We start from the raw sequence: 19,968 nt of genomic DNA, 5'->3' as shown, positions 1-19,968 counted from the left end.
CCTGCACCGTTACACCTTCCTTTAGGACAAAGGAAACCCCAGGAGAAGAAGAAAAACCCAAACAAAACTGAAGCAACAGTGTTCTCCAGCACTGGTTCCATCAGACCACCTGCTGCCTGTTGTCCTACACCCTCCATGGCCTTGCTGTGCTGGTAAGGCTGAGCAGCTGCACTGGGTTTTGTCCTTGCTGATGAGTCAGCTCTTGTACCTTTCCCCTTTTGGGAACCTGCATTTTGGCTCTTTCCCTCATTGAGCTGAAGAGGCAAAAGTAAGCAGAGCCCCTAGGGTCTATGGGAGCAGTCCATGCCCTGCAGCTCACTGTCCCCCACCCACCAATGCAGCATATTAGAAGACAACAGAGGCACCCTGGCCTTATGATTGCACCAGCATGCTCTCCTGCATGCTAAGACTCTGGGGCAGCTTCAGCCACAGCAAGGACCATACTCCCAGCCGCTGCAGGGAAGTGGAACTTAGCTTTATCAACATAGCAAAGTTGGGCAAAAAGCCTCCTCTTTGAGGAATAAAACCCCATAGCTTGTGTCAAAACACAGCAGCCACCACAACAGCACAACTGCTCTTTCCCCAGGACTTCAGGTAAATTGTACTCTCCTTCCAGTCACTTCCCTCCAGTCTCTTCAAAAAGAGCTGAATTACACACGCGGCTAACTGCTTTGTTTTGGTGAGTAAACTGCCACTCGCATTCAAAAGAGATATCAAGCTCTCTTCCTGTGAGGAATAACCTTTACAAACGCCTCCAAGCCTGCCCTTTTGTTTCCATGTTTTATTAAAAATTTACATAAATGAACACACTCCAGCAATTGGGGTATGCAGGTGTCCTAGGTTAAAAAAATATACAAAATCCCAAGCCCTGGTGGGCAGGGCAGCAGCAGGTTGAAACCTCACTTCCTTTGCACAGTGGTGAAGGCTGGCATCTGAATGGGCTGGATGGAGTGCACCGGCTGAAAAACGGGCTTCTTCCGCATGTCAGAGAGTGTCTTCACAGAAGGGAGAAGCTGGTTTCTCTTGATGATCTGCAGTGCCAGCTGTGTGTTACCTACAAGACAACTGCTGATTAAAGAAAACCCCAACAAAGCCAAGTATCTTTGTGTGACCTGTGAATCACTGTTCTCAGAACAAAGCCCTGGGTCCAGGCCACATACACGGGTGGTTTTCCTACTCAGTGAAATGCTGACATGGACATGAAAAGCATTAGATAAAACTCAATTTGAAAAGATAGTATTGCTTGGTTCTACCTGTTCTTAGCTGAAGACATCAAGCTTTTACCTCAGAGCTGGAAGATGCCAGAGCACTTTCTAAGTTCCTGAAGGGCACCTATTTCTCACTCCCATATACATAGCAAGACTCTAGATCTCACACAAAATGCCCTCACAATGTGATGGTTACAGACAGTAATGCAAATGTCAGGAAGGTTTATAAAACATGCTTTTAAATTAATCTGATTTTTCAATTGTATACATGGCCCATCAAATAAACATCAATATAAATGGAAAATGTATTTTGTTAAAAATTAAACCTACAAAACTGTAGGAGAAAACCTGCTACATTCTGAAAATAACATTTCTCCCTCTTATCATGTACTTTTCTTTCACTGGTTTTAGTTTCAGATGAGATACACTGTTCTGTTGCCATTTATAGAACAAAAAAGAATGCCTTTAGCTCCTTTTGATTATATACTTTCAAAGGAGAGATGTAAATCCCACTTTCTGCTCTCTTCTGCTCTGTACTACTTTGTTGCAGAAACAAAGGTTTCCAAAATTGCAACTTACTTAGAAATATCTCTGTAAGAAAGAAAAGCTTTGTAGAAGTCTCAATTCTGAATACAAATGCTCAAGTGCTCTGCCTGCCTGCAATGTGAGACAACTGAAGGGGAACAAGCACGCTGAACATTTCATAGCATGAGGACATTAAGCCCCAAGGGGCACAGGTCCGCAACCATGACAGCTTCAGTGGCACAGCTGCACCAGTCTGCTCATGCTGCAGAATTCAAGTGCGATCTTTCCAGTTTCCCTTTATATAGTTTGGGGTTTTCTTCCATGAAACACAGTGAACCTTCAAAAAGAAGGAAGGGTTTTGGAAGAGAGAGTTATGAATATTACAAGCTTTGTTGCAGTACTTGCTACATAGGCTTTGACATAGCTTCTTTGGGAAACCTGGTTTCTAGTGGTCTTTTAATGAAAAGCCTTTCAAACCCTCTTTATAGTAGAAACCTCATCACAGGTTTTACTGAGCCTATCCAAGACTGCTGATTCCTGCACAAAGTATAGAAGCTTTCAGCTCAGAAGATGAATGTTTAGGATGTCTGGAGCATGCAAGAACAGGATGGCAAGAAACTATGGAATTGAGGGTGTGGATACATGGATCCATAGCAGTGTAAAATGGAGACAGGACCTAAAGGGTGTCATTCAAAATACTGGCACAGCTCTAGAAAGACTAGGAATGACAATTACTGCCTGCCTCCCCTTGTATCCTACATCTAGGTTGACAGAACATTCCCAAACTTACCGTTCTGTAATTCAAGATACACAGCCAGCAGAATAGCCTCTGGAGGGATTTCTTTGGGGTGGATCAGTGACGCAGCCTTATTGAAAAAGAAAAGAATGGGGAGAAAAAGTGCTTAAGAGAAACATCCAGCTCAAAGAAAGTACCATTTGAAAAGATTGTTACCACCATCTGAGCTAACAAAAACAAGTAACAATTCATAAACTAAAGACTTTTTCAAACTAATACATTCCAGCAGGTTTATGTATGCAAGGAAAGAAGGAAAGATTATCTGCACTGCAATATGGTTTCACACTAGTTAGCAGGACCATCTGCTATACGCTTATGTTAATATGAATCTGTAATTCTTAGGACAATCTATTGTGGTTTCCTGGTGAGACGACAGGTGAAGAAGGTAACCTCCACGGCTCCAAAGTTCAGAATACAAAGTTAACAATGATTGCTCACTAGCTTTCCATATATAAATATTTTTTGGCTATGAAGCCAATGGATTTACTGTAGATGCAGAAACCTAGTATACTTTACATCCACAGATGGCCTTACACTCCTTTGGGCTTTACGCATCTGCTGCAGAGCCCAAACATAGACACCTGCTCAATCCTAAGATGTCTTGGGAGAAAAAAGAGCAAGACAACTGCCTTAAGCAGTTGAGAACCTCACAGAATTTTAATCTGTTCACTACACAACTACTGTGAAGTAATTTGGAAGACTCTTGTTTCAGTTTGCAGCTCAACAAATCATTTAGGTAGTCTTTCCCGACAGACAGGAATGGCTACAAAAAGAGACAAACATCATCATTGAAAGAGATGGTCCCAGCCATAAGAGAGACCAAATAACCCAGGCTAAGTGGAGACAGAGTTTCAAAAGCAGTGCTTGAGAACTCTTGGGACAAGAGGCAGGCAAAGAACATACCTCCAGCAGAACTGCAGTTTGTTCTCACAGCCCTGAAGTTAATAGCTTAGATGGTGAGTTATAACTGATGAGATAGAAGTAAACTCAAGGCCTTCAAGAACTTCCTCCTCTGAACTATAACAATTACTACTAGGCCATTAAAAAAAAAGAACAACACACACACACACAAAAAAACAAACTTAGAAAAAGTGAAGAGGTTTCCTAGTCATATTCCACTGTTTTGATACAGACTAGAAAAAATAAGTGCTTCCCATAGTGGTATTGAACTATTATTTACACAAGAAAGAAATTTCGAATCCTTCATTTTACGTTACTAACAGAGATTGGTTCATAAAGACAGAAGAGAGACACCGTCTCAGCAAAGTCTGCAAATAAACCTGGGCTATGGAATCACGAGGATTTGCTGTGATCAAAATGGCACTTTGAAGGAAGCACATTTATCCCTGAAGCTGTGTAGAGATTTTTTTTCATACCTGATGAAGACACTTTCGAGCTTTGTCATATTCACTCCTCAAGCAGTAAGCACTTCCAAGGTTAAATAACATCATTGTTCGTGCAGATGTGACCGAACTGGGGTAACACTGTGGGGTCTGCTTGCCAGCTGCAATTAAAGAAAAAGAAATTACATTTTTATTCCAAACTGGCCAAGTAAGTTCCTGTACTCTGCTGAATACGGCAGCTGGTACTTACAAGATTCCAGTGCCTCATTCTCTCCTTTGTCTGACCCTGCAAAGAAAAAAGAAACACAAAACCCATCATGTTCTGTGAGCTTTTTTAAAGCTTATTACAAAAAGAATACAAAGATACAAATTATTTATTTGCTTCTTTCTTCACAGTCTGACATTAAAGAGGGAAATCATATCAGTTTGCTCAAGAGTTTATGTCACTTAAGACTTCCTTTAATATTTTGCTTTTATCATCATTTGCAGATGAGCACAATGAAGTTTAAACTGTCACTGAAATCAGAGCTGCTGTAGACTTAACTGTACAGATGGGCTCTGAAGTATTTTTCTGTACAGAATACACACTCCCAACTGGAAGCACTGCAAGAAGATACAGATTAACTAAGTTCTCCCCACTGCTATCTCTCAATAAATGCAACAAGTAGACTTCAGTGGCACTCAAAAGCCTGGTTTAGAGACTGAAAAGCTGGAAGAGAAGGTATGAAACCCAAACTCAACCATAATTGCACATTTAACAAAAGCAGCTTTCAAAAGTTGCCTTCAAACAAGCCAGAACACTACAATATACAGTTCTATTTATGTTACAGAATTAGCCACTTCAAAGGAATGACAAACATGCAAAAGACAAACCAAAAGCAAAGTAGGAACCAAAGCCAGGAAAACAAAACCACAACAACAAAAACACAAACACACACCCCCAACAAGCTACGGTCTTAAGACAAGATGTCTCAATCATCATTATATTTGTATATAGAAAGTTACAGCAGGAAAGCAGCTGAAAGCATATCCAGTGCTAATGAAGTGTGGGTTCATTAACCTTGATCCTGCTCATTTGAAGAGATCCCAAGGGAAACATCAGTGACATTCTCAGGGTTCAAATGAGTGATGGCATCAGATATTCTGTCTAGAGAGATGAGAGCTTCTGCTGCATACAAATGCCCAAGAAACCTGCAACAGCAAAGGGTTAGGTACAAATGTCAGCATAACAACCCCTACCATTTGTTATGTATGTAGGACAAACTGAATGCAGTTTTTAATGTGAGCGCATGAAAACTATTACTTGAAACAGGTGAGTGGAAGTTAGCTTGCTTAGAAAGTATTGTCATAATACCCAGTTCTGCCATTTACTGCTTTTAGGTGCTAATGTTGTGAAACAAATCTGTACTTGACTTATGACCATTCTTGCACAGGAATTGCCACCCCAGAAAGACAGTGTCTTGGTATGGCTTTATCTCAGAGAATTAAAAAAGGAATCCTTACAAAAACACCCCAGGATATGGATACTTCTATAATTTAAGGTGTTAAGTGACTTTCCATTCAATAAAAATCAAATTAATTCTCTGATATAGCTGCATTTCTAAGGACAGCAACTATACAGGCCTGTCCACGGGGCACAAACACCTTTCCAATTGCAGGGTTTGCAGATGATTTAAGCAAGTCTAATGTTTGACACTTGCAGTTCAGCTCAGCTAGTCAGCAGCTTTCCTTTTCAACTTTGGAACAGAAGGAATCCTGTCAATCAAGAGCATAGTTTGCAAATATTTAATCTGAAACAAAAGTTGAGCAAAATAAAGTTCATGCTTGCTCTATGCAGCTGTATGCAGTACACTTCAAACTGACCGCAGAGTTGGTTGTAATGATTCACAAAATATCAGGTAAAATATCAGTCAATTGTCAAAAATAAAACCTACAATTTGGATCTGATACTGAAAACGTAACTTTCTACATGCAATTTATTTCACTTCAGAAAACAGGAACAGTTCAATATTCCCAATATGCACAAAAGCCTTGTTTCCTGGGACCAAGATACATGGCTCTTGGTTTTTGCAAAACAGCTGTCAGCTAGCATTTCCTGCATTACGTAGTGGCAACACTGCCTTCACGGAAGTACGTGTTACCTTGCAAACTCCTCTAAAGTCTTGCTCATTCAATGACTGTGCAAAAAGATGAGCTCCTGCAGTAGGCTGGAGCATAGGAGCCAAAGAATTTAACTGGTGTGGACCATTTTAGAGTATGCTGCCAGCATATAAAAATAAGCACAAGTTTGCTTTCTGTAAATACATTACCAGTTTTGAAAAATAGTACTACAGTAAAAACCTCTAATATATTTTATCCTGTGTATGATATAGGAATTAAATGTACAAATAAGGTCAGAAGGATAGAGCTAAAGCTGCTTTTTTTTTAATTTGAAGAGATATATGAGAACTGGCGGGTAGAAACAGAATGAGCTTTGAACATCCTCTCAGAAATACAGTGCCAAATGAGAACTGAGAAAGAGAAAATGAAGAATGGAACCTATAAGCGCAACAGTAGCAGTGAAGTGAAAGTCCTACACCCCCAAGATCTGGTACCCTATTAGCTGAGCAAACTTTGGCCTCTGAGGCTGTAGTTTCATAAGGGAGCAGCACACTGGTTTGGGCTGATGTTGTCTACCCCCAGCTGCTCATTCCTGCCCCTTGTGCTGCGCCAACCCCAGCACGTGCAGCCCCACAGTGAATCAGGACACAGACCAGATGGTCCTGCCACTGCTGGAGATTAACAAATAGCAACAAAAGCAGTGATAGATTCTGAATTACATGGAATTCATACACAAAGGAGGGGACTCACGTTCCTGCGTGTCAATGAACATTTAGTCAGGGCTTCAACAAGAACAGGAGCGGGCCAAGCAATTCTTTGCATCAGATACAGAATTGGCAAGCAGCTACAGACATTGGAAGCTTCAACTCTGAACTCTCCAGCAAAAAGCAGGGCTAAGAAAGAAGAAACGACCACATGAGACTTACTTAAGAGACCCTGACAGCTTTGGTTGCTGAAGAAGTTTATCTGCGTGATTCAATGCCATAAGGTTATCACCCAAAGCCAGAGCCACGTAAGCACTACACGCAAGTATTGAGCACCTGGAAGGAAAAAGAAAAAAAAAAGAAAAAGAAAAAAAAGGGAGGGGGGAAGCCAGTATGTTAAATGGAGAATTCTGCAATTCCAAATGCAGCTGTTAAATGTCTTAAATGCTGAAAAAATAAATCATAAACTTGCAATAATGCCTTTGCATCAAACTATAAAGGAGCTAGTGTTCCGTAATCTATGGCCTCAATCGTATTCTCTGAATTAAGAGGTACATACGTTGTGTCTCAAGAATCAACACGGTGTGCCCAGCAGGATTCTGCAATTTTGACCATTAATAACAGATTAAAGAAAGATGGACCTCACCATGTGTCATTTTTCTCTGGATGTCTTCCCTTTCTCATCCCCTTTTTATTTGTTTTGCCTTGGACTCAGATTTGTACCTGCCCACCCTCCCTTCCTGCTGCAGAAAAGGGTTGCAAATTTCTAGATCTCTGCAAGGTACAATCTACAGACACGTAACAGCAATCAATGAAGTTGTAGCACATTTCACTCTTGCATTCTACAATGTTTGCACACAAGGAGAAATAAACACTGGAGAATTTGGCGTTCCCAGTTTTTAGAGCTGTAACCCGCTGCCATGACTTCAATTGATCTGTGGCATTTTGTTGCCATCACAGACTTATCTTTCCAAAACCCCAAAATCTCTGTAATAAAATCTGAACTACTTGCATTTTCCATCTGCAAACAATAACCCTATGTCAGGATGCCATTATTAGGCCAAGCTTCACACTTTGTAATAACTGTCTCCTCCCTCCCCAAACACAGCACTGAGGGTTATTTTCCACTTGGTAGGACATCATTCAGTGCAGGCTGCCTTGTCCTCAAGGCACAAGCCTCTGCCTGAGACGCCTTGCTGTGAACACAGACTGTCCTTCTCCAGGGAGGAAGAGCAGATCCTCTTAGTGGGGTCCCACGCTGGGAGTGATGGGAGGAAAGCCTTCGACTCTCCCGCCGGTAGGTGGGCTATTACTGCGCCAACCTTCTGGCAACTGTCAAGCCCATTTTCGGTCTAGCAGTAAGTCATGTAATTCGTGGCAGGACCTGGGGTGCCTTTATTCCCCTTTCCCAGGAGGCATGCTCCTTAATTACGCACAAGCAGGATAAGAAACTTCTCCAGTGTTTCTCCCTACCCCCCACTTCCTCTGCACCGTGCCCAGATGTCACATCAAATCTGAACACATACAAAAGCTTGAGAGAGGGAGAGGAAAGCTTCCCCAGCTCAAGTCCCAAACCTAAAATATTTCTGAAAGGTTGTGACTGGGGAGGGGGAAGGAATGGGGAATTATTTTTTTTTCCTTTTTAAATCTCTGTAATAACAGTCTGCTCCTAACCAGCCTCTTTTCATCTCTGCCCCAAGGAAGCACAGCTTTTAAACCAGCAGAGATGCAAAGCGTCACCAGCTAAATATCCTTTGATACAAGTCAAGGCTTGCAGAGTTGGTTTCTACTGCCCTTTACACCAATAGGTGTCTTCTATTTCCCACAACTTTTTTAAAGCCTTTTTGTATTTCTGAAAGCATAAACTCCAACACAAGATGATACACTCCAATCACACAACAGGTAAGTGCAGCAAAACCGAAACCTGCTCCTCTGCTCTAAAGACTCGTCACTGTTCAAGTCTTGTAAGAGCTGGCAAGATTCTTCAGCCACAGCCATCTAAAGAGGAGGAAAATATTCAAGTTTTCTTCCCTGCGGTACTGTTCTTGCACACTTAGATCCATTGTTGAGTCAGCTAAACCAAATGCTCAGGAGACCTGACAGCTAACCGGAGCAGAAGAATTGCACTACAAGGGAAAAGACAAACTAGTTTTTCACCCGGTCGGGATTCTGACAAAACTACACAGGTCGCCTTTGCGCATGGCAGACTTCCAGCATCACTGAGCCCCCGTATGCCCTAAATAAAACTGCCTTTGCACTAGAAAAAAGAAAAATGTTTTTTTAAACTGCCAGATTATATCAAACAGCCTCTTGTGTAGGTCTAGGCAACACGATTTGTCAGCCCACACAGACTGAAAGCTTACAGAACCCAAACTCCCCATCTGACTTGGCTTATTTCTCAGGCAAAGGGTGAGCCAGAGCAAGTCTAGTTCTTCAAAACGTACTATGAAGGCATCAAAAATGGCACTTCTAAACCATTTACAGAACATCACTAATCTAATTTCTACTAGCTAACTGAGCACAACAGTGGATATAACCTCTCTGCTTTTTACCATTCAACACAGGCAAAACTATCCAAAATTTTAATAAATATGGAATGCAGAAGGTGCTTAGTCATATGGGAAATTCAGCACCAGCAAAGGGGAGATGAAGGGGGAAGAACTATGAAGTGGCTGAGAGGAATAAGAAACAGCCATGGGATGATAAGCATTCCGAGCTTCCAGTACTGTGACAGGGCCAAACAACCCACTGCAATCTTTAAGTGGATAAAAGAGGCAAAACTGGGTAGTTGGGGGGAGAAGAGACAATATATATCTGTGGGCAATGGTGGACCTTACAGTATTACCTGTGAAATTATTAACAACGTCAGTGGTGCTCCTGGAGTACCATATACAATACTAGGGTATGCACACTTCGACAATATGTAAGTAAATAAAATAAAGCATAATGATGGGCTGGAGATGGCCAACAGAAGAGTCAAAAGAAAGGGAGGGTGGGAGAGGAAGGTAAAATTGGATCATATGACTTACAGCAAGGGTTTGCAGTTCAGGACAAAGCAGGTGATCAATCTATTCCTGCTGCTTGGAAGGGGAAAATTAACATTATCACACAAAGCTGTTCCATGCAGGGAGAAAAGGGCTACAACCAGGTCTGTTGCTATCCAACTCAGTAAAATCCACAAAATTTCAAACTTAATAGCACTGTGGTCTACCAGTACTCCTTTACTCTTGATGCACACCTTAACAGTGTTGGGTTGTTCTGGTGTGCTGAAACATACCACAGGCTGAGAGCAGAGCAGAGCAACTGGCTTCTCAGAGGATGAGAAGCAGTGAGGAGCAGAACTGCTTAGAAGAAGAAACTCAGAAGAAAAATCTGGAGTTTCTACTTGCTATGCATCAACTGTACAAAATCATGCAAAAAAAAAAAAAGCATTTAAGTAGCCCATTTCAGTTCTAGAAGCAAGAGGGTTCTACAATGCAGTGACTTAACAGGGAAGAACTGAAGAGACCCATTCCTCAGGATAATCCTTGCCACCATTCAGTATTTTTTTTCTTAATATTCCCTGACTAGACAAGAATTCTCACTTAGCTCCTTAGCGAACAAGACTACAGGAATAGACCAGCACATATTTTTTCACAGCTGTCTGCAGAAACTTAGAAGTAGTTTTAGCAGAATCGCTCTCTAGGGATGTCTGGTTCTCTGGGTTTAACCACCAAAGCAAGTATTGCAAAAAAATAAACCAATGCTTTTCCTTTCCTTATACAACGTTCCTTACCAGAAGCTGTGTAATTCTTGCTAAACTGATACGTTTTTCCTGACATGTTGTCAGGTTTCATCAGTAGGTAACAGCTGATTGTGAAAGAAAAGACTACATATGGAAAAAGAAAACCACAAAGTGACACCATGTAATTTTGACATGTGGCAACCACATTTTCAACAGTCAGGAGGGGAAAAAAAAAACCCAAACCAAAACCACAACCAACCCATACCACTGTTTTTAAACCAGTGCTTTCTATTTTGAGTAGGATACTCTTGTATCACTTCAGAATAAATAATCAAGGTCTTAGTAATGTCTCCTCACAGATTCCTGCTAAACTTTAAACGAATACAAGTAGATTTGCCACACATAGTGGAGCAAAGTCAAGGTTAAGCTGGTCATTATAAAACACAGGTTACCTGGGGTTAGGCTGGAACAGAGTGTTTACCCAAGAGTTTAAGTGGGAAATTACTGTATGCTTTGTCCATAATGGAAACTTAAAACAGATTTCTTTCTTCTAAACAGGTGCAAGCTTTACAGTAAGAGAGATTTTCAGCAGGCTGGCAGCCACTTGTAATAATCAACATTGCCAGCAAATGATAATCTTGTTGGGGAAAAGTGAAGAGTTTCCAGATAACGTGATACTTATTTAGACACATGGGAGTTACTCTGTTTGGAGTGCACTCAGACTGCTGAACAAGTAACTTTAGGATCTTTCAGAACATGAAAAAAAAACTACAGTCAAATTTTACATATGTTCTTCCATGGCGAGGAAGTCAAATGCCTGGACAGCAGCAACTCTTCTTTCTCTTAAATGCAAACTATTGATGTACTGCTGCTGAAAGGAGCACCATTCTCATTTGAAAGCAGCATAGCTGCTCTCACCACTTCCTTTTCTTTTTTTCCATATAAAAAGCATACAATGTTGTGGGGGCTGAATTCCAAACTAACCTTATCAAGGCCTTAAAGAGAAAAGGTACCACACAGTAATGCCACTTATTCCACCGATCGCAACAGCCATAGTCAGGTTTTTAGCTTTGTTGTTCATGGGACTTGTTTTTTTAATTTTGCCCAATATATAATGCTAAGCCTACAATTGTGGGATCAAACAGACAAATCCACTTTCTGAATTGAAATTCTGGATGGTTTCTATTTCAACTCAAAGCCCAGGAGAAAGGAAACACACGTATTTGAAAAAAGGCATCCTTAGATTAACAGCTACAATTCAGTGCTGCAAGTGCCTAAATAAAAAAAAGCTAGGAATGACTCCAGAATCATAGCAGTGTCTTATATTTTATAATAATATAATAATATTTCATATTATTTACTTGCCTTAAATTTTCTAATTCCTGTTTCTTCAAAGGTGAAGAAGGTGGAGCTGCAATGAATTTATCCCCTTCATGACTTTTATTGCTAGAATAAAAGCAGTGTATTAATTATAAAGAATGACTGTAAAAAATAATTAAAAAATTCTCAGTGTAATAAGCATTGATAATTATTCACTTCATTTATAAGGACAGCAAAAATTCTCTAGTCTAAAAAGCAGGGAAATGAAGCTATGCAGAAATTGAGGCACATGCTTTTATCCTAACCATCCTATTTGAGAAGGAAGAAGGGGGACGTTTGCTGGGAAGGATTTGATTGACAGACCAAACAACCCACACCATTCTCCACAGCCTCGAGTTATTTTTCTGAAGTTCAGTATAGGACAAGAACTTTAAACTGAGGAGAGACAGAACCTGCTGCTTTCTTAGCCTCTCTTCTTTTAGCCTGTAAGAAAAGCAGTAAACTAGTTCTCTCTCTAGACATCTTAAAACCTAATCGCGTAAAGATCCTAGAAAGGTAACACACAAAGTGCTGCACTTTAGACTTCTGCCTGCCCTTTATTTTTATAATTATTTCGAAAGAGTCTGTCCACTTAACAAGAACTTTTAAATTGATGTAGTTTCCTATCTGCTTATTACAAACAGGTAACTCCAACTTAGACCTTCAAAACAGAAAGCAACAAGACTCCAAGGAAAACTGTATTCAGTACTGTTGTAGTGTATATACTTCGTGGCTTTGCCAAAAATTAGATTAAAAAAAATACCTTAACCACTGAAAGTGTTCACTGTTTTTTGTGACTAAGAAAAGAATCTGCCTCAGTCAGCCTGCTCAATTGGTGGGATTTGCTCCAAAAGCATCCTGCTCAATTAGTGTGATTTTCTTCTATAAATTTTACTGTTCCCGTGTCAGAAGGAACAAATTCTTAGAGAATGTGACACACACATTCAAGAACAGCCAGCTTTGTTGCTGGATATTTTGAAATTGGCAATGACAACTGGGAGATGTGAGTGAGGCTTTTTCGTTACTGCTGTTGCGTTGTTTTTTATGCTGAAAAAGCATCTGGTTTTAAAAGCAGAAGGTAGTAAACTATCTTCCCATACAGCACATGTTTTCCTTTCCTCACTCTTACAAAACCAAACAGCACCACCCCCAACCAAAACAAAAAAGGAGGTCTCGTCTGAGTAAGGGGCACCATTTTGTTTTCATCACTGCCCCTTAGTGGGCCCCATAAGCTTAAAATTGACCTCTCATTTAAACCTGAGAAGCTCCATCTCAATGGGCTGCATACAGCTTGCCAGGGAAAGCTAGTTCACAACCTCCAACCTTGGTAAGGAGAGAAGAGGAAAACAAACAAAAAAAACCCCCACAACATCAACCACAAAAAAACCCCCCAGATTTTTATAAGTCATTTAGTCACTTGTCAGGAAAGACTGTCATTGGGAAAAGAAGATTACAGAGAACAGACTTTAAATGTGGTTGTAGTAGTAACAGCCACTGGCCCCTAGCCCTAGTCTACCTCCAGGCAACCTCAGAGTATATGAAGCTGTGTCTCTCATATACTGCACATACGCTGTATTGTGCCTACACAACACAGCATATGTGCAGTAAATCCTGGCAGGTGATAAATGAATCCTATCTTCTTAAAATTTATCTGTACTTGGATCTGACAAAAACATTGTGGCTTTTTACTACTCTCCATGTAATTCAAGTTCTAACATAGCCACTTTTTCCCAGATTAGTTACTGTAACTCTTCCCTTCTCAAAATGGTCATTATTGAAAATGCAGGCTATGGCCAGCAAAGTTACTCTTCAGAAGGAAGTTTTGAATGTATCAGGATCAACACAAAAAATTCAAACACCTTCCTGCTATTTAACATTTACATTTGACATACATTGCCTACAAGTTACTTTTTCTGAAGCGTTAAGGAGAAAAAGAGTTTAAGAAAAAACTCTTTTTTGTAAACTGTGATTTATTAAGCAATAGCTCCATGCTGCTTTCTTACTTACCTTCTAAATCTAGTTTCCCATTTCTAGTCTAAACCAAACAACAAAGCATACTAGGGCTGATGAATGTCAAATCTGATCATGGGGAAATGTTTACAACTGAGTTGCTAGATATTTATATATTGAATCAGGTACATGGCGCACGTGTGCACACACACAAAATCACCGTAACATGTGAAACTTCACTTATAATTAGAGAAATACCAATATGCACAGTGGGAGGGTGTGGGAAAACGTAACATTTGCATCACAGAAAAAAAGATGGCCAGGGAAAAAACGAATGTCACCATCTCATTGATTAAAGTTGTTAGGAATAGTAGGAATCAACTCAGTATTGTAGTCTTAAAATTAGCATACCAGCAATTAAACCAGCTAGCAGCTAAACAATTTCCTTGGATATCCCAACACTGCTGAGAGAATTTATAAATGCATTATTTCCTTCTGCTAGCCACCCGGAAAGGTAGCAGACACAGACTGTCAGCCCAGAGACAAAAAGAAAAGTTTATAAGCGATTCTATTTACCTGCATGCTTCACTGCTTTCACTGTTTTCTGTATTTCCCCCCAGCTGATTACTAGTTTTAGATCCATTTTCTTGCTTTGGCTCCTGCTGATCTTCTGGGAGTAGCAGCAAGGCATTTCTTAGACAGATCGCTGCAAATTCCATACTGGCTACAGGTATTGCTGAGGACTGCCCATCGCTTTAAGAGACACAGAGGTTAGCCAGCAACTAGCAATCCTACTAAACTGAACAATAAAAGCAGAGCTCCAGAAAGACCTGAATGCAGAGAAAACTTTATCCTAAAAAAAGTTAAATCATGTTTTAACATAACGAATTTAATTTATGAAGGTGTATGTATCTTGCTATTCTTATTTATCAAAAGTATACCATGATGCCCAAATAGAGTGAGCAGATTCAACCACATAAATTACAAGAAGTTCTCTTGGTTTTCTTCACTTCCTGAAGTTTTATGGCAGAGCAACTAGATTCTTGCTGCACTTTAGAAAAGTGCATTACTAAAAAGATGTACTTTTTAGTGAGAAAAAGAGGAAAAATTTAGCTAACTAGAAATATGAATTTCAGATAAATCAGTTTTAAGCTTTAATCCCAGTTAGTTACAACGGATAAACAGTAAGGCCCTCTGCTGGCCACCATAGAGGAGGCATGCACATGTTTAAGTAGGACTCCTCAAACATTTTAGCATGCCTCTCTCTTCACTATATTAATAATTACAAAATGAACAGTTATTCCATGACAGTTTTGAAAACCCCTGATAAACAGATAGGTATCCTTAACAAGGCTATGATAACAAAATAAATAGCCCACTGAAATCATACTTACTTATAAACAACATTCTGTATTGACTGGGATGCTAGGACTATCTTACGGTGGTAGCCTTGACCTACTATAGATTGCACAATTCCCTTTTTGCTTGGAAGACCTTTAGTCTCTTGTTCTGATGTCTAAAAGGAAAAAAACAAAAGGGACTAAAACATCAAGGCTGTTGAATGAAAAGTTGACAAAATGAGCGAAAGCTGGAAGACAAGTTTGAAGCTGCTAAAATGTAAGAATTAGTAGTTTATATGGGTACAGTTTGAAATCTTAAGTACCATGAAGGATCAGGCACCTTCTATTGTCTGTGTTGCAGAGGGATTTTACTGCACACAGCGTAACCCTGATTAGTTCTGACAGCTTGTCTGATAGCCTACTGACCTAGTTTCTGCTCTGTTTTGAAAGCAAAAGAGCAATGAACCAAGTCGTATTAAAAGAACTGCTGGGATATCAAAAAAGAAATCATGATCTGACAAATAATATTCAGAATTGGCACTGTAACACTTGCCAACTTCTCTCACTGCTTACACAACATTCAAAACACCCTCTGAAAAAGCTTTCTCAACCGTTCCATGGGAAGCATGAAGCTGAACCACAACATATGCAAAGTTACATTAAATTAACTTGTTTAACAGATTTCTGAGCATGCAGACATTTAAGACGAACTTCAAATCACTCTAATTGTCAGTCTCAAGACTCAAGGCTCTCTACACCACATTTACTGAGGTTTGCTTGTTTTACTATGAGCCATCTTAACAACTTTGTTGGTAAGTAAAGGTAGTGATGAAGAGTCACAGTTGTAAGGAAAAACCGTATTTTAAATAGCTATCGCTTTTCAGAAAATTTATCAGAATCTATTGTGAAGAATAGTGACACCATGATGGCATTTACTGTCAAATAAAAAGATACATACAATGTGTTTGGATACGAAGCACATTTTAGAAAAGGTGTTGAAAAATGCAGAAAGGGAATCATCTTCCATCTATACTTTATAAACTAAAATACTAAAGCAGGTGAAGATCAGCTTCAGTGAAATTTCTTTTCTGTATGGTATCCAGAGTATAATTATGAATCCATACTTAGATATCAAGGATTATTGCAAATTGACTTACAAGGTTAAATTAAACACACTGTTGATTTTTGTCATGTTGCAAAACTATCTTATAAATGAAAGACATTTTCCTTTGCCTTTAACAGCTTCCATTAACGTTAACAAAACAAAAAACATTAACATTAACAAAACATTAACAGAAACATTAACATTAACAAAAGTTTATTTTTTTTCTTGTAAGATTACAAATTTAGGAAGCAGCAAGCTAATTTAGTGACATGAATTCAAGCTGTCTGGTACACCACAACATCACAACGGTAGCAGGGAGAAAGCTAGGCTTCAGGAGCCTGGCATCACCTACTTCTTTGGCTAGTCTGCAGTAAACAAAGAAATGCCCCATAATGGTCTGTATTTCCCTTTACCACACTGCTAAACATTGTCCTTCCTAGCTTTGATTTCTGCCACAAAATCTTTGCTAATCCAGTCTCCCATACCCAGCTTTCCACTAGAGATGATCGGCTGTGTCTCCTTTTCTCTGTGTGACTTGTAACCAGTAGGAAAGACGCAGAAAATTGCAGAATGAGTATGAGGAAAGATGTTCTTCCTACATTCGCTGTGCTTTATGAAACTAAGCATGCAGAACTACCTGACAACAGCTAGCACCTACACAACCAAAATCAGCTCAGTTCTGACCCAACACTTGAAACTTCAATGCTGTGTCTGTGAAATGGGGATATAAGCAAACCTCTCCTATAAGGAAGCTGTGAATAGCTTCCTTAAATTTTCTGAAATAGAGATACCAAAGTAATGAGCACCACTGAAATTCTCAAGGCAAAAGTTATGAATTTTGCATTTGGAAGGATTTGGGTAGTGTGCAGTAAGTAAGGCGGGCCACCCAGAGAGGGAAGAGAGAATTCAGCTGGGGGGAAATAGAGTTAATATAACCATTTGTTCAATTAATCCCACACACCCTGTGCACGGAGCGAAATGGGCATAGTGTGGAAATAACTGCATGGGATCATGCAATTACAGATTATATCATCACACCCACACACACGAGAGGTGAATGACAGTTTCACAGGGAATCAAGTACCTCTTTAATTTAACATATGTACTATTTTGGTGCATTTTCCTGTCCTAAGAATGAACAATCCTGTCCCCATCCCTCTAAATTTTAATGAATGGGCTTATCCCGTTGGGGGCTGGAAATAGATGATCTTAAGGTCCTTTCCAACCCTAACTACTCTATGATTCTATGATCCTAAAAGGACATGGATCAGCAGGTTGAAACCAAGATGCCCCAGAGGACATGCAATACATCTGCTGTCAGCAGGTTTCCACAAACTTTGCCAGCAGAGGAATGACAAGCCCTGGCAGCTAGGGATTCAGTTCCCCAGCAGCTGCTTCATGACTGCTTTGGGATGGAGAAGGTTCATCTCTGCTTCCTCAGCCTATGCCAGTTTTGGGCTAGCCACACTACAGTCTCACCCTCAAACTCTAGTGGTAACTGAGTGAGAAAATAATGAACTTTAAATGAGTTTTGGCTGCATGAAGAGAAGGAAACATCACCAGCAAAGATTTCATGTGAATTAATTCTGTCTACTGTACCTCATAGGAGATTTACAGTAGATAGAATTAAAGAAAAAGGAGAAGTTTAAGGAGCTTATATCACTTGTACATCAAAAAAACCTGTAAATAATTAAGAACATCCTAGGAAGGAAGGTTCTCTTTAACCAAATACCTGTCCTCTACAAGTGTCTTTGCATCTTCCAATAAAGTTCTAAACATAATGCTGTTTTCTTTTTTTTTAAACAAGATTATTCATCAATCTGATCCAATAACCATATTCATTAAAACACAAAAAAACCCCTAATCTTACTGCCTGTTAAAACAGTAGCAACATACTTTCAGTCATACCTTTTACACTGTAGCATCTAGCCTTAGAGACAAACACTCTCTACCAGATAGATGTATGTTTTCTCTTACTACTCTGGCTAAAATTTAAGCTAGAACCTCATCATTTCAGATGCGGCAAATGCAATTCCTAGAGTCTAAACATAAAACCCCAAGATGTTTCAGTGAAACATTTTTTAAAAAGAAGAAAAACAACCCTTCCACCTCAAAACAACCCTTCCACTTCAAAGTATCAGCAAAAAAAGTTTTATGAAAGTTGTTCCTGTGCATCAAGCTTTGAAGTGAGTATCAAACCTCCAAGAGCAGCCACAACAATTTCTCCTTCCTTGGATACTACGAATGGTCACTGACTCCAATCTCACCTTGTTATATCTGCCATCCAGGAACAGAAATCCTTGAAGTACAGAAATTAGTACAGAGAAAAGATCTTGAGCAAGTTCAATTCTTATATTCACACACAAAAAAAAAGACAGAATTACTTGTGGGGCTGGATTTTTGTTGTTTTTAATATGCACCATATGTGATTTTGCATGGGGTTTATTATTTTACATAAACCCCATGTAAAATCATATATGGTGTATATTAAAAATATGTATCATATATTATATCTTACCATATAAATGTCTTACATAAACCCCAAGATTTTGCAACTAATTTGAAATTAGTGCGAAAAACTAAGGCATCATAAAATATCCATAAATACTAAATCAAACTAATAATGTTAGTATCTGCATTTTAAGTAGAGAGCATTCACTGCAGTAAGAACATATTGTTTCCTGTTATAAAAGTGATGCCTCATTAGAGAATAATACAAGGGTTTTTTTTCCAAATAATATCTTTATTTCTAAAATTATTTTAGAAGTTTTGCTCAAGGAAGGCAAACCATCAGATGACTTGGAGAAATCTAATGTGCTGCAAACCAGTTCAGGATTACCCATTCAGATTATGAGTTGGAATGTAAAAGGGGTGTGATAGTAAATTACCAAAACAAAATCATTCTTAACCAGTCTCTCCAGCAAAAAACTTGTAACTTTATAGAAGAGCAGCTCTAACAGGCACTTACGTGCTTTTGTTTGATCTCTGGCCCATCTTTCAAATAGCCTACTCAAATTCTTCTGATCTTAGAAAAGTTAATTGAACACTGGGTCTCAAGACACTGTTCCTATGATGGTTTTCCTCCACCTATTGCAGCTTCAGATTAAACATGCAAATGCACACATATACACAAAAATAATCTGGGTTTACACACAGGTGTTGCAACATTAGGCCTTTAAAATGCATGGTTCAACTCAAGGTATTCTTTCTTTCTTTCTGTGATCACGTCTCTCATAACTACAATCAAAATAAGGAATCTGCAAATCTACTTACCCCTTTATTGGCAGCAATGCAGCATTCTGCTATTCTCAGCCAAAGACGAGGGTTTGAGTGATAAACCTGGACTGCCTCAATCAGGCATTCAAAGGCAGCTAAGGGCCTCCCAATATGCAAGAGCTGAATTCCACAATTGTAGAGCAACTCATACCGTTTGTTAGTCAGTAGTGTACACATGGGTCTCCCTGAAAATTTTTTACCTGCAGAAAAGGATTACATTATACTGGATGTGCAGCTCAGGAGAGCAGAAAACATAACACTGGGAGGAGGAGGGAAGCTGTGGGAAACACCCCAAACCAAACCCTTTTCATCACAAAAATCCACTAGCCTCCCTCTGTGTATTCCTTCCATATCAAAGATAAATTAATTGTATTAGAATCACAGAATGGTTTTGCTTGGAAGGGCACTTTAAGATCACCTAGTTCCAATCCCCTGCCGTGGACAGGGACACCTTCCACTAGACCAGGTTGCTCAATGTTCTTATTCTGTATTCTTAATAAAGGTTGAAGTTCATTAAATGCCAACCACTCAAGCTAAA

At 39.5% G+C, this 19,968-nt stretch overlaps 1 protein-coding gene across 3 annotated transcripts in view; it reads right to left on the bottom strand.

The window, feature by feature from the left end:
- Positions 1-766: 766 nt before the first annotated feature.
- The window catches only part of CNOT10 (CCR4-NOT transcription complex subunit 10), a 34,651-nt gene continuing 15,449 nt past the window's right edge, over positions 767-19,968 (bottom strand). For all 3 annotated transcript variants that reach the window (XM_030511711.1, XM_030511702.1, XM_030511692.1), the window contains 10 exons: positions 19,428-19,630; positions 15,104-15,225; positions 14,286-14,462; positions 11,766-11,846; positions 6,899-7,012; positions 4,933-5,063; positions 4,123-4,158; positions 3,906-4,033; positions 2,524-2,599; positions 767-1,054 (listed from right to left, as the gene is read on the bottom strand). In XM_030511711.1, the coding sequence (XP_030367571.1) occupies positions 900-1,054; positions 2,524-2,599; positions 3,906-4,033; positions 4,123-4,158; positions 4,933-5,063; positions 6,899-7,012; positions 11,766-11,846; positions 14,286-14,462; positions 15,104-15,225; positions 19,428-19,630 (1,223 nt within the window). In that variant the 3' untranslated portion in view covers positions 767-899. The remainder of the gene's footprint in view (positions 1,055-2,523; positions 2,600-3,905; positions 4,034-4,122; positions 4,159-4,932; positions 5,064-6,898; positions 7,013-11,765; positions 11,847-14,285; positions 14,463-15,103; positions 15,226-19,427; positions 19,631-19,968) is intronic.

Source organism: Strigops habroptila, chromosome 1, assembly GCF_004027225.2.
Source record: "Strigops habroptila isolate Jane chromosome 1, bStrHab1.2.pri, whole genome shotgun sequence".
In the NCBI taxonomy this organism is placed as follows: Eukaryota; Metazoa; Chordata; class Aves; order Psittaciformes; family Psittacidae; genus Strigops; species Strigops habroptila.
The sequence above is the reverse complement of the archived record's forward strand: the minus strand, read 5'-3'. Positions and strand labels throughout refer to the sequence as shown.